The sequence below is a fragment of the Pristiophorus japonicus genome, chromosome 2 (genome assembly GCF_044704955.1).
Source record: "Pristiophorus japonicus isolate sPriJap1 chromosome 2, sPriJap1.hap1, whole genome shotgun sequence".
NCBI lineage: Eukaryota > Metazoa > Chordata > Chondrichthyes > Pristiophoridae > Pristiophorus > Pristiophorus japonicus.
Genome location: NC_091978.1, coordinates 225,449,047 through 225,461,713, shown reverse-complemented (window position 1 = coordinate 225,461,713; position 12,667 = coordinate 225,449,047). Strand labels below are relative to the sequence as shown.

General features: G+C 42.7%; 1 protein-coding gene across 4 annotated transcripts in view; it reads left to right on the top strand.

Annotated features, from left to right (window-relative positions):
• LOC139244423 (septin-11) overlaps window positions 1-12,667 on the top strand; it is a 139,850-nt gene that overhangs the window by 55,875 nt on the left and 71,308 nt on the right. Inside the window, exon 2 of one of the 4 annotated variants that reach the window (XM_070871027.1) lies at window positions 8,806-8,926. The exons of the other annotated variants lie outside the window; for them this stretch is intronic. Within the exon in view, the coding sequence (XP_070727128.1) occupies window positions 8,806-8,926 (121 nt within the window). The remainder of the gene's footprint in view (window positions 1-8,805; window positions 8,927-12,667) is intronic. 4 annotated transcript variants of the gene reach the window in all.

Here is a 12,667-nt window from a genome sequence, read left to right as displayed (position 1 = left end):
GCTGAGCACCTCGAGTCTCATCGCTGAAAACGTGCAGAAATCAAGCGCAGGCAGCGGAAAGAGCGTGAGGCAAACCAGTCCCACCCACCCCTTCCCTCAACGACTATCTGTCCCACCTCTGACAGAGTCTGTGGCTCTTGTATTGGACTGTTCAGCCACCTGAGAACTCATTTTAAGAGTGGAAGCAAGTCTTCCTCAATTCTGAGGGAATGCCTATGATGATGACTGCTGCCTCTACAGTTTCTATTGATTCCTTCATAATGATGGTCAGTGGCTCACAAATAAATCTCTTCCCTTTAAACCTGGGAATTTGGTTTCTTTTAAGCCCTTTTAGCCTTTATAGGACTATGTCAAGTCATTGATTTTACTTAGGATATCTTTGTTTTGGGAAGATATGTTGCTCATGTCTTTGCTTGTAAATACTTGCAGTAAGTAACCATTCAGTTTCTTAACTATCTTGTGCTTATCCTCACTTTGACCCCATTTGCAACTTTTACAGTTTTCACTTCTTCTGCCTACCCACTCGCTGTTGTGGTACTGACTTTTTTTTTAACTGATATGTTTAACATCTATGCATTTTTTCTAGATTTTTCTCTGACCATCCTTCTAATGTGTTTCTGCATTTTCTTGTATTCATCCCATTCTCCATCCTCCACCCTCCACCCTCCATAAACCCCAACTTGTCCAAACCTCTACTGTCCATATCCTGTCCATATGGTTTCACTTGCCATCATTCCTGTCCTCGCAGACCTCGACTAAGTTCCCATTTAGTTAAATTTAGTGTCCTCTTTAAATTCCTCCATGGCTTCATCCCACAGTATCTCTTAAACCTCCTCCAGCCCTATATCCCCACCCCTGAATACTTTAATTCTTCTGACTACAGCTTCTTGTGCACCCCCCTCCCCTCTTTCTCTTCCCCCCCCCCCCCCAATATAGTGGCAGACCTTTTAACCGCCTGGGTCCTCATCTTTGCAATTCCCTCCCTAAACATCTCCACTGTTCCGGCTCTTTCTTTCTTCCTAAACAAACCTCTTCAAAATCTGCTACTTCAGCCAAATGCAATCACCTCTCCTTCCCTCATTCAGTCTCTGTTTTGTGTGTGGCTATCTACAAAGTACCTGGGGGCTGGGATATTTTTTAAAGTTAAAGACAAAATACAAATGCAAGTTGTTATTTATGCCACATTTCCAGGAAGCACAGCTTTATTTTTCATTTTTCCCTGTTCTCTCTCTCCTCCTTCCCTCCCCCCACCAAAACAAATCCATGAGTAGCCCAGCCAAGAATTGAAATGGTGGAAATTACAGCACTACATGTGATGTGATGTGATGTGCAATGTGGAGCAGGTTTGATTGTGATGCCTTCCACATTTGAATAGCCTGACAACACTCAATGTCTTGTGAAGAATGAACTCTTGGATGAAATACTAGAGACATACTGCCATCCATGGAGCTGTACTTTAGCAAAAGCCAGTATCTTCAATGGATGAGAGAAAGTGAGGTGGGACAGGACATGGCGAGTGGAGTTTCTGAGAATTTAAAAAAAAGATCAGTTCACAATGGTCCAAATATGAGATTGTCTCCATGAGATAAATGGAATCAACTCTGGTGATTTCACACTTCAGTGCAAACTGTGTCGTATAACTGAAGTTAAGTCAACAGTTGGCAATTGACTTCTTAATGAGACTTGAAAACGAATGCCATCTAAATCCTTAAAGGTTATGGTGCAAATATTTTATAGAGCATTGGACTTCTGCATCGAACAAGAATGCATTCTTTTGCTTTTTAGATGAATTAATACTGTTTTTTAAAATTTCTCCATAAAATTCATTTTGGGACTTTAGAATAAACTCAATATAAATCTGCCAGGCATTTGATAGTCTCTTTGAATTTGATTTATTTTTTGTGTTTCTTATTGCTCACCGCATATTAAATGTCTCAAATGCAGTTTTTCAAGAGGCACTGTGAAGGCACTTGGAAATATCCTGCTTTATTTTTTTTGGAAGCCTCTGAGGATTTAGAGTTTGGCAGTAAAATATGCAACATATGTGACCATTCTGCAGTTTTCAATTTGGCTCTGCTCAAATTCTTCCAGGCTTATTTGTCTCATCAGGGTCGTTAAAGTGAAGTTTGCATGTCACTGTGGAATGCACATCTGTTCTTCATTAACTTTGCTGATGTTCCTTAGTCCCAGCCCAAACAATGCTATGTTGGCATCTGGTAATTTGAAATAGTTATCTGGTGTTAATCGTTTAGTTTTTAAAAGTGTCTGGTTAACTTGCATCCTTTTGAGTTATGTTTTTATTGGGGCATATTATCATCTAACTTTTCCCTTCCTGTTCTTCTGGTTTTTCTAGCAAAGAGTGGGGAGGGCAGCCAAATTCCTCCTCGGCATCTGTCTATTACCAAGGATGTCCAAGCTTTTTGTCTTTGTGTGTTACATAGCTATGTACCATGGAGCCGCAGGGGCCACACTGTTATTAATTTACATATATATCAAGTTGCCGATATAGAACATATGGACCAGTGAGGTAGCAGGCCTTTTCGAACTTCCAGGCCCAAGAAATTCAAATAGTCTGATCTGACAAGTAAGGAAACCACAAATAGAATTCTGTTTCTTGAGCTTCAAATGCCAGATGGCCAGGACTTGGGGCTTCTAATGGCCCAAGAGCCTTGCTGAAGTCTGCTTTCATTGGTACATCACAGTCAGTTATTCACTGTCTCGGCTCACATAAATAAAAGTAAACTGTTTAATAGAGTAGAGGGTATTACAACCAACTCCAGTCTTGACCTCGCCTGATGTCCAAACATTTGTACTTTCAGCTAGACCGCAATGAGAAACAGGAGCACTGGCCATGTTTTCTCCCTTATCTTCCCAACAGGGGTTGCTGGACAGCAATCTGGAGCATTGGCCATTTAAAAAAAAATATATATATTTGTTCTTGGGATGTGGGTGACACTAGCAAGACGGTATTTATTGCCCATCTCTAAGTGTAAGACACGGTGTAGGAATGGAGTTACATGTAGACCAAACCGGTTAGGGATAGGAGGGTCCCTTCACTGAAGGACATTAAGAAGTCAATTGGGTTTGCATGACAATCCAGCAGTTTTCATGGACACTTTTTCTGGTATTTGCTCTCAAATTACCAGATTTATTGAATTCAGTTTCAGTGGTGAGATTTAAACTTGTGAGCTCTGGTTGCTTGTCCAGTTCTGTATCTATATGGCCACCCCCTGTACCCACAGGGGTTGCTGGATAACAATCTGAAGCACTGGCTGTGATTCCTCCTCTCGCCATCTCCTCGCACCAATTTCAGTGCCTCTACCATAATCCTTTAGATCAATTAACTCAGGATGCACCAAGGAATAACTGAGGTCCATCTTGGTCTGTATGGCTTAGCTACATACTGGATTAATTTGCTGAACCATTGAGGAGCTTTTTGGTTTTTGAAGTTGTAAGTTTGAGATGACATGTTTTTTAAAAAAAAAAGTGCCCATTACTAACTTCCAAATGTGAACGTTTGAACCTTTTTCCTTTGGTCTATACAACAGTTTGTTTCTGTTTCTATTTGAACTTTATGCTGAGTGTTTTTTTTAGTGTGGTAGCAGTCACTGACTTGGAAAATATCATTGTTGATGACTTGGGGCCTAATAGAGCCATGTGCAGCAGCCCAATAAATGTGCTCAGTGAGTTTTGATAGTTCTTGCTGATAGGTGGCAAAGACAGATATACTGACGAAGATTACCCCGGATAGAATGAGTTGTGTCCTAAAAAGAATGGCCCAGTTCGCAGGCTATCTAAGAACTGAAAGCTCTATTTTAAAATAAATTTTTTTCACTGTTTTCCCCCTTCATTTCTTGGAGCCGTTGACTCGGTTTGAGGATGGTTGCATGGAAAGCTGGTTACCCTCTGGCCCCTCACCCAGAGCCATTTTTCATGTGCGAACATCGGTAGGGATAGTTGAGACGTTGTCCTGAGCGACATCACAGCACAGCCTGATCCTGATACCTACACTTGTTTGCACAGGTCACTGGACAGTGCTTAAGTGTGAGAAACCTGGCATTTTCCCCCTGCCTTCCTCCCCCAAAGGAGTTGAGGCTGATTGTAGTGCCCCTAAGAATAATGCACTTTTATATTGCTTTGGTACTAGCCTTGCTGAATGTGGGTCTTGTACAGCCAGCTGCAAGACAAATGTAAAATTTACTCAAAGCTGCCTGCCGGGAAGTGTGTTTTCCTGCCTGCTGTCCTTATTGAGCCCAGACGTCTTTATATTTAGCTTACAGCTGGCTGCACAAGGTCAGCTCCAGGAGAGGCTGTGCCACTAATGCAATATAAACACATCCAAAAATTGTGTTTCCTGCTTGACCATTCCCATCTTCCTTTTCCCCTACCAACCCTCATCCAACACAGCATGTCTTTATACAGCCAAGTGAATGGGCCTCTGCAAGCTCCCTCACTTTAAAAAAAAAGTGTTTTATTCCCTGCCAATAAACGCACCAAGAACATTTGTTCTGAGGTAGAAGGGCCCCACATGAATTGTTAGCCTATCTTTTTGTTTCAGATGCTGACAGACCTGTTATTTGCAACATTTTATTTATCTTAATCTCAACATTTGTTGTCAAATGTATGTTGTCTTGAAAATTGGCAGGCTTTACAATGCACAATAGCCAAAAGAATTTCAGATTGAATAAGCCTGTCTAACTGTAGTTTAGTTAAGCCTCCTAAAAGGATAAGCTTATTCATATCATAACTTCCCAATGTTCCAAGGATCAAGAGTCAAATTTATGAATATTTCACGTGGTCAAAGAGGAAAAGAGCAACTGCTCTGTGTAAAGATTGCTGAGTGATAAAAAATGTAGGCCAAATTTAACAATTGTGTCGTATAAACTATAAATGTAATTTTAAGCAAAGTGAAGTATAGTTGGGTCATACAAAGAGCAACCAGGTTACCATGAAATGTGTTGAATCAAGATTTTTTTTTAGCTTAAATCTGAAAATGAGCAGTTTGCAGATATGTGTCTATCCATTTAATCATTCCACGACTGAATCAAGGTGAAAGCAATGTGCAACTCTTCCGCTTCCCCCATCCCCCTCCATCCCCTTTTCTCTCCTGTTGGCTTGCCTCTGTACCGTGCCTAAGTAGCCAGTCTTCATGCGTCAACCTACATTATGAATGTTGCCAGGTTAGTCAACTGTGCAAGCAACACAGCCAATGTGGATCCTGTGCTCACCTAACCCACATGCATTTACTTGTCAGCAGGTATCGCTGGATAGTGACAGGCATGGCAACCCTTGATCATTTTGATTTGTAGATGATCTTGAAAAAGTAATTGTATTCATAATGAGAGTATTAGTGGTGTGTAATTATACCATTTTAAGACATTCTATTGTATAAGGGAGTTTTGCATAATAAAACAAAGTGGAAGGTGAATTGCTTACAGGCGATGCTTGCGGGCACCACGTATCCATATTTTGGGAGTTGATTGTGCTTTAGTGGATGCTATGAATTCAGTATTTAGATAGTCCATCTCTTGTGATATTGCACACCGGAAGGGGTGGGGATGATTAAGTGCAATATTCAGGTCAAGTAAGATTAGGGGGTGGGGTGATAATTAGATCAAGGGGAGGGGGCTTGGCCAAGAACTTCAGCAAAAGAGGTGGCAATTCACAAAAGGTTCTGCTTGGAGGAGCGAATTCCATGTGCAACCTTTGTGTATTGGGGGTTTGTGGGAGGAGGGATAGCTTGCGGTGGTGGAGGGGGGGATCAAGGGAAAGAGAAGGGAAGGAGCTTTAACTTTGTTGGTATGTCTCACTTGCCTTTCCAAATTTGGGGATGGGGTGGCAGAATATTATTTAGCTTGTGGACAGATGCTGCAGGCTGTAGATGTGTTCAAGTTCAGAAAGATTCATCAAAAAAAGTTTATAACTTGTGCTTCTTTAGCTAACGTTACAGGGACCTATAGTAGAAATTTGGAATTCTCTCTCTCCCAAAAGTCTGTGGATGCTGAGATAATTGGAGGTTTCAAGACTGAGATTGATAGAATTTTGTTAGGTAATAAGGGATAGAGAGTTTAGACTGTTAAATGGAGTTGAGGTACGTAAGAAATAGGAGCAGGAGTAGGCCACCCGGCCCCTCGAGCCTGCTCTGCCATTAAGTACGATCATGGCTGATCTTATCATGGACTCAGCTCCATTTCCCTGTCTGTTCCCCATAACCCTTTATTCCCCTATCGCTCAAAAATCTGTTTATCTCTGCCTTAAATATATTCAATGACCAAGCCGCCACAGCTCTCTGGGGCAGAGAATTCCACAGATTTACAACCTTCTGAGAAGAAATTCCTCCTCATCTCAGTTTTAAATGGGCAGCCCCTTATTCTGAGACTATTTCCCCTATGAGTGGAAATATCCTCTCTGCATCCACCTTGTCGAGCCCCCTCATTATCTTATACGTTTCAATAAGATCACCTCTCATTCTTCTGAACTCCAATTGAGTACAGGCCCAACCTACTCAACCTATCTTCATAAGTCAATCCCCTCATCTCCGGAATCAACCTAGTGAACCTTCTCTGACCAGCCTCCAATGCAAGTATATCCTTCCTTAAATACAGAGACCAAGACTGCTCGCAGTACTCCAGGTGTGGCCTCACCAATACCCTGTACAGTTGTAGCAGGACGTCTCTGCTTTTTATACTCTCTTCCCCCTTGCAATAAAGGCCAACATTCCATTTGCCTTCCTGATTACTTGCTGTACCTGCATACTAACTGTTTGTGTTTCATGCACAAGAACCCCCAGGTCCCTCTGTACCGCAGCACTTTGCAATTTTTCACCATTTAAATTATATACAGATCACCCATGATCTAAGTGAATAGTGGGACAATCTAGAGTGGTTGAATGGCCTATTCCAGTTCCTTTTATTTAAGCTGGAAAATGGTTATATGCAGCACCACATACAGGTCTAATGGTCTTGCAGGTACATGTTAAGAGCTTTGCAATTATGGTTTTTTTCTCATAGAAAGAGCTAGACATGGGATTTTCAATGCATTTAAAAATAAAATCTTGTGACCCACTTGGTGATTTAATATATAATTTGTAGTCGAGGGTCGAGGTTAATGTATGTATTAAAGGATAATCCCAGTACCTATAATATGTAAATTTAATTTTGGACAAGGTAAAATACAGTTTGTTTTGTAAATCAATACATTTGCTGGATATTCACATTGGTCTATGAGGCATCAGATTATGCCTCACGATCTCACTGATGCGTTTGACATTAGTAATGGGAAAGGCACAGACACGATGTGCCGAATGGCCTCCTGTGCCGTAAATTTCCATGATTCTATGAGGAAAGACACTTGAGGGAATCATTAGGGATGCAATATATGAATACTTGGATAGAGAGGGGCATATTATTGACACCCAACACGTCTTCATAAAAAGGTCATGTGGGTTTCAAATCTAATTGTTTTTTGGAAGAAGTTACAAAGTTAACATAAGAAATAGGAGCAGGAGTAGGCCATACGGCCCCTCGAGTCAGGTCCGCCATTAAATACGATCATGGCTGATCCGATCATGGATTCAGGTCCACTTCCCTGCCCGCTCCCGATAACCCGTTATTCCCTTATTGGTTAAGAAACTGTCTATCTCTGTCTTAAATTTATTCAATGACCCAGCTTCCACAGCTCTCTGAGGCAGCAAATTCCACAGGTTTACAACCCTCTGAGAAGAAATTTCTCCTCATCTCAGTATTAAATGGGCGGCCCCTTATTCTAAGATTATGCCCTCTAGTTCTAGTCTCCCCAATCAGTGGAAACATCCTCTCTGCATCCACCTTGTCAAGCCCTGTCATAATCTTATACGTTTCGATAAGATCACCTCTCATTCTTCTAAATTCCAATGAGTAGAGGCCCAACCTACTTAACCTTTACTCATAAGTCAACCCCCTCATCTCCGGAATCAAACTAGTGAACCTTCTCTGAACTGCCTCCAAAGCAAGTATATCCTTACATAAATATGGAAACTAAAACTGCACGCAGTATTCCAGGTGTGGCCTCACCAATACCCTGTATAACTGTAGCAAGACTTCCCTGCTTTTATACTCCATCCCCTTTGCAATAAAGGCCAAGATTCCATTGGCCTTCCTGATCACTTGCTGTATCTGTTGGTGGATGAGGGAAGCCCAGAAGACATTGTCTACTTAGACTTTCAAAAAACTTTAGATAAGGTATCCCACAGGAGGCTTCTTTATAAGATTGAAGCCTCTGGTATTAGTGGTAGTATATTGAGTTGGATTCAGAACTGGCTGACAAATGCAGACAAAAAGTAGTTCTAGATGGATTTGGATCTGCTTGGAGACCGGTCACCAGTGGTGTCCCATGGGGATCGGTATTGGGACCATTGCTCGTTACTATTTTTATTAATGATTTGGATGTAGGTGTTGGGGGCACGATCTGCAAATCTGAGAGCTGGACCTGATTCTGGTAGGGGCTGACATCACATCTTACAGAAGGTAGGTACTTCAGGGACCAGAGTGGTGATCTGAAATAGTTTCGATCACCTAGGTGGGTCAGAGAGGAATTTCCAAGATTTTTTTCCCCCCTAAATTGGCCTGGGTTTTTATCTGGTTTTTCATGTCTCAGGAGATCACATGGTTTTGGGTGGGGTGGGGAGTGTATATATTGTGATACACAAGTTCTTGCGATTGCGTTGGACAGGCTGGATGAACCAGATGTTTTTTTTTGTATGTTTGTACCTCTCATTCACATAGGTGAGACACAAGTGATGGTGTCTATTCTCTCTTCATTTTGCAGTCGCAGAGTGAAGACTCACGAAACTTGAATCTGGCTGGTCATGTTGGATTTGACAGTCTTCCAGATCAGCTGGTCAACAAATCAACAACACAAGGGTTTTGCTTCAATATTCTTTGTGTAGGTGAGTAAAATTTGAAAGCACCAAAGAAAGAACTTTGAACTTGCATAAGAGTTTTTTTATGTTCCACCATTATCAAATGAGATAAACACCCAGTTGATCTATTTTGGTGGTGTTGGTTAAGGGATAAATGTCAGCCAGGAGAACTCCCTTGATCTTCTATGAATTGTGTCTTGGGATCTTTTATGTCCATCTAAGCTGATGGGCAAGACCTCGGTATAACATCTTATCCAAAAGATAGCACCCCCAACAATGCAGTGTTCTTTCAGTACTATATTGAAATGTCAGCCTCGCTGGGAAGAACTTGGATGTAGAGCCTTGGAAGGAATGATTGCCATTGTAACTAACCTGTGCAGGACATGTTGTAGCAGAGGCCGCGATTTCTCCACATGCAGTGGCGGGATCAATGCGGCCGGGATCGCTGGAGTGTTGAAAGCCCGCTCCTAACTCAAACCCGCGCTCTCTCCTGGGCTTCCTGGCCAGTTAAGAGGAAGCCGGTCTTCAATTGATGACGTGTTATCAGCCGGTTTCCTTAAAGGGACCATGCCTGCAATGGTTTGGACAGTTCTTCTGTCAGTATTCTGCAGCATTGAGGAGCTGCAGACACTGAGAAGCAATGCACAGAAGTGCATGGCTGCACCCAGGTGCTCTCATGACTCCTTCAGATGCTTATGGAAGGAGTCACCGAATGCAGGGAGGTCCTTTTCCCTTCCCATGGGCGGAAGGGACCTCCCCAGGACACCAACGCAGCCTGGTTGCATATTGCACAGGACGGCACAAGTAGGGACGTCGTCAGGAGGACCAGGCTGCGGTGGCAAAAACCCTTCAATGATCTCAGCAGATCACGAAACACTATTGCAAAGCCAAACTGAACCTCATCCTGTTGTGCCAATCTTCACATTCCCATCACTCTGCCCTCACTACTCTACCCCTGTATATCCTTTCTCACACCAAATTACCTTGCACCACCACCACCCATCCCTCCCTCGTGCTCCCTTGCGCTCTTTTGCTCTCTCTCTACATTATCAGTTCCCCATTTCACTAGCCACCCCTCACAATCACCCTCATCCTTGTCCAATCATACCAACTAACAACACTCGGTAGGCACTTGGGTCCTTTAGCCAACGTTCATGTTTGGTTAATGTTGATGTATTGTCAAACATTGAAATCTTTATTTGCAGGACTATGCGTTCTTCGACAGATTTGTGAGCACCTTTGGAAGTGGCTTAGTGAGTTGTAGTGAATGGTGAGATGTAAGGGTATCCCTCACAATGGTGATGAGTGTGAAAGGAATGGATTGGACATTGCAGGAATGCTTTATGGAGCTGGCGGGGGGTGATGCCAACCTGACGCATCATGTGGTAGTCTGGGTGTACAGCATGAAGTGAAGTAAAAGTGGCCATGGTGAGGCCATCACTGGCCTCCTGGGCAGCATTGTGGCCGGGTGCTGATGCCCTGTGTACTGTGCAGCATCAGGTGATTGCGGAGAGGCTTGGTGTTGGTAGTGATATTGGTGTTGGAGCTGACCGTGGTGGGATTCTGAGGACCAAGGTGAGATTTTTTTCAAGGGCGCCGATGCTGCTGGAATAGATGGCAGGTGAGGTTGAGATGACAGAAACGCTTTGTCAATGCTGAGAGAGGTTGCTCCAAGGAGGTGACAGTTCACTGCAAACACTTTCAAAGTGCATGCAGCTTACAAATCTTTTCCAAAACCTGAAGGCTTCAGCTTCTGACATTGGAAAGTGAACAGCTGTGAAATGGCAGCTTTTATACCACTTCTGCAGCTGTCAACTAGCCAAAGCAATAGTCACTGAGAATCCGACTCCCCTTTCCTGGCGTGAAACCCGAGGAACGGTAAAGCTGTCAAAGGTTAGTAAAATTGTACGTGCCTGCTTTTAAGCCTCTTAACTAGCATTTAAGTACTTTTTAATGATAATTACCTGTCGTGCTGCTTGCTGTCGGGTTGACTATCCGAACGGCGGCCTGACAGTTGAGAAACTCTCTCTGAGGCGGGTTCAGAGTGGGATCCCGACCCACCGTCAAAGCCATTTTGACAGCGGGCCCGCCTCCAAACCCGCACTCGCAGGGCTGGGAAGATTTCGGCCAAAGTGTGCAGTTAAATGTTGGTGGTGTGCTCATGAAGTATGAGGTTGGACGACGAGGAAAACCAAAGGGGGCAATTGGGGTAAGTATTTAATAGGCCCTAATCCGTGCTTCCAATAAGAAGTGGCACTCGCATAAATGGTGGCCAGAAAGTCAAAGGCTGACTTTTCCACATGCACTCTGTGAGCGCCACTTCCCTCTGGGTGCACAGAGTTGGCCATAATATTCACAGTACTTGCTGGTTTGATATATTTATCTTCTCCGTCCCTGTAATGTCTATATAAAAATCACACTTTGAGAGTCTCTCTTTTACTCAATAAACTCTCTGTTTTGGACTGGTTACCATGTTTTTTGACTTCACGATCTACCAAGTTTTTTTGCACTTAGCTTGTGAAATCGTCCCAAAAACAGCTCGGACACAAAATGCTGGGTTGCAGACTTGTTCCAAGGAGGGCTTTTGGATAATGCTACTGGTATGCATAAACTTCTCTGCCTGAGGAGTCTGTGAACTGTAATTGTTTTAATGTAGATTATTTTGGGGAGACTGGTTGGAATTTGAAATAGATTGAACAACTCGAGTAGTTAAGTACTTGCCCCTACATTTCTTTTCTCCTTTTAAACCTGACAAAGGTTTGAGTGCATGCTACTGTACTGAATTTTCTTTACATTAACATACAAAAGCCTAAACCTGAGGCCAATCAATTGAAGACATTGAAGTGCAAGGATTGAGTCATTTGAAGTGCTTGAATATCTTCTCTGTTTTCAGATCCTTCGGTCATGTACAGATTACACGTACTTTTGTCCATTATGTATGTCTCTTTATTTTAAAAGGTCAACTTGGCTCAGTAGCAACACTCTCGACTTTGGTCAAAAGCTTGAGTTGAAGCCCCAGTAAGACTTGAGCACATAATCTAGGCTGATACTTCAGTGCAGTACTGAGTGAGCGCAGACTGCGTCTTTTGGATGAGAGGTTAAACCGAGTATATGCCTGGTTAGGTAACCTTAAAAGATCTCCTGGCACTTTTTTGAAGAAGAGTAGGGAGTTCTCTCGATGTCCCAAACAACATTCCTTCCCCAACCAACACCACCGATAAAAGATTACCTGGTCACACCTTATTCCTGTTTATGGGACCTACTGTGCGCAAATCAGCAACTGTGTTTGCTTACATAACAGTGACTATACCCTAAAAAGCAATTCATGGCTGTAAAGTGCTTTTGGACATCTTGAGGACAAGAAAGATGTTGAACTCTTGTATCACACTATAATGAATATGTATTGAACGATACAAAAATGATGATTTTAATTATTGTAAAATCATTGGTGAAGTAATGTCTTCAGCCAAAACCAGTTTCAGCTGTTTTCACCACTGACGTTGGATAGATTTTTGTTAGGCAAGGACATCAATGGATATGGAGAAAAGGCAGGTAAACAGAGTTGAGGTATATATCAGCCATGATCTAAAAGAATGGCAGAACAGTCTCCAGGAGCGGAATGGACTACTCCTGTTCCTATCTTCCTGTGTTCCCTTTGTAAAATCCTCAGTGTGCAGCCCCACTGCTGGCTTTATGTTAATATTTAACTATATTCACAACTCCTCCAATAGTGAAGCAGCCTATACCAGCCTTTAACAGGACCTGGGC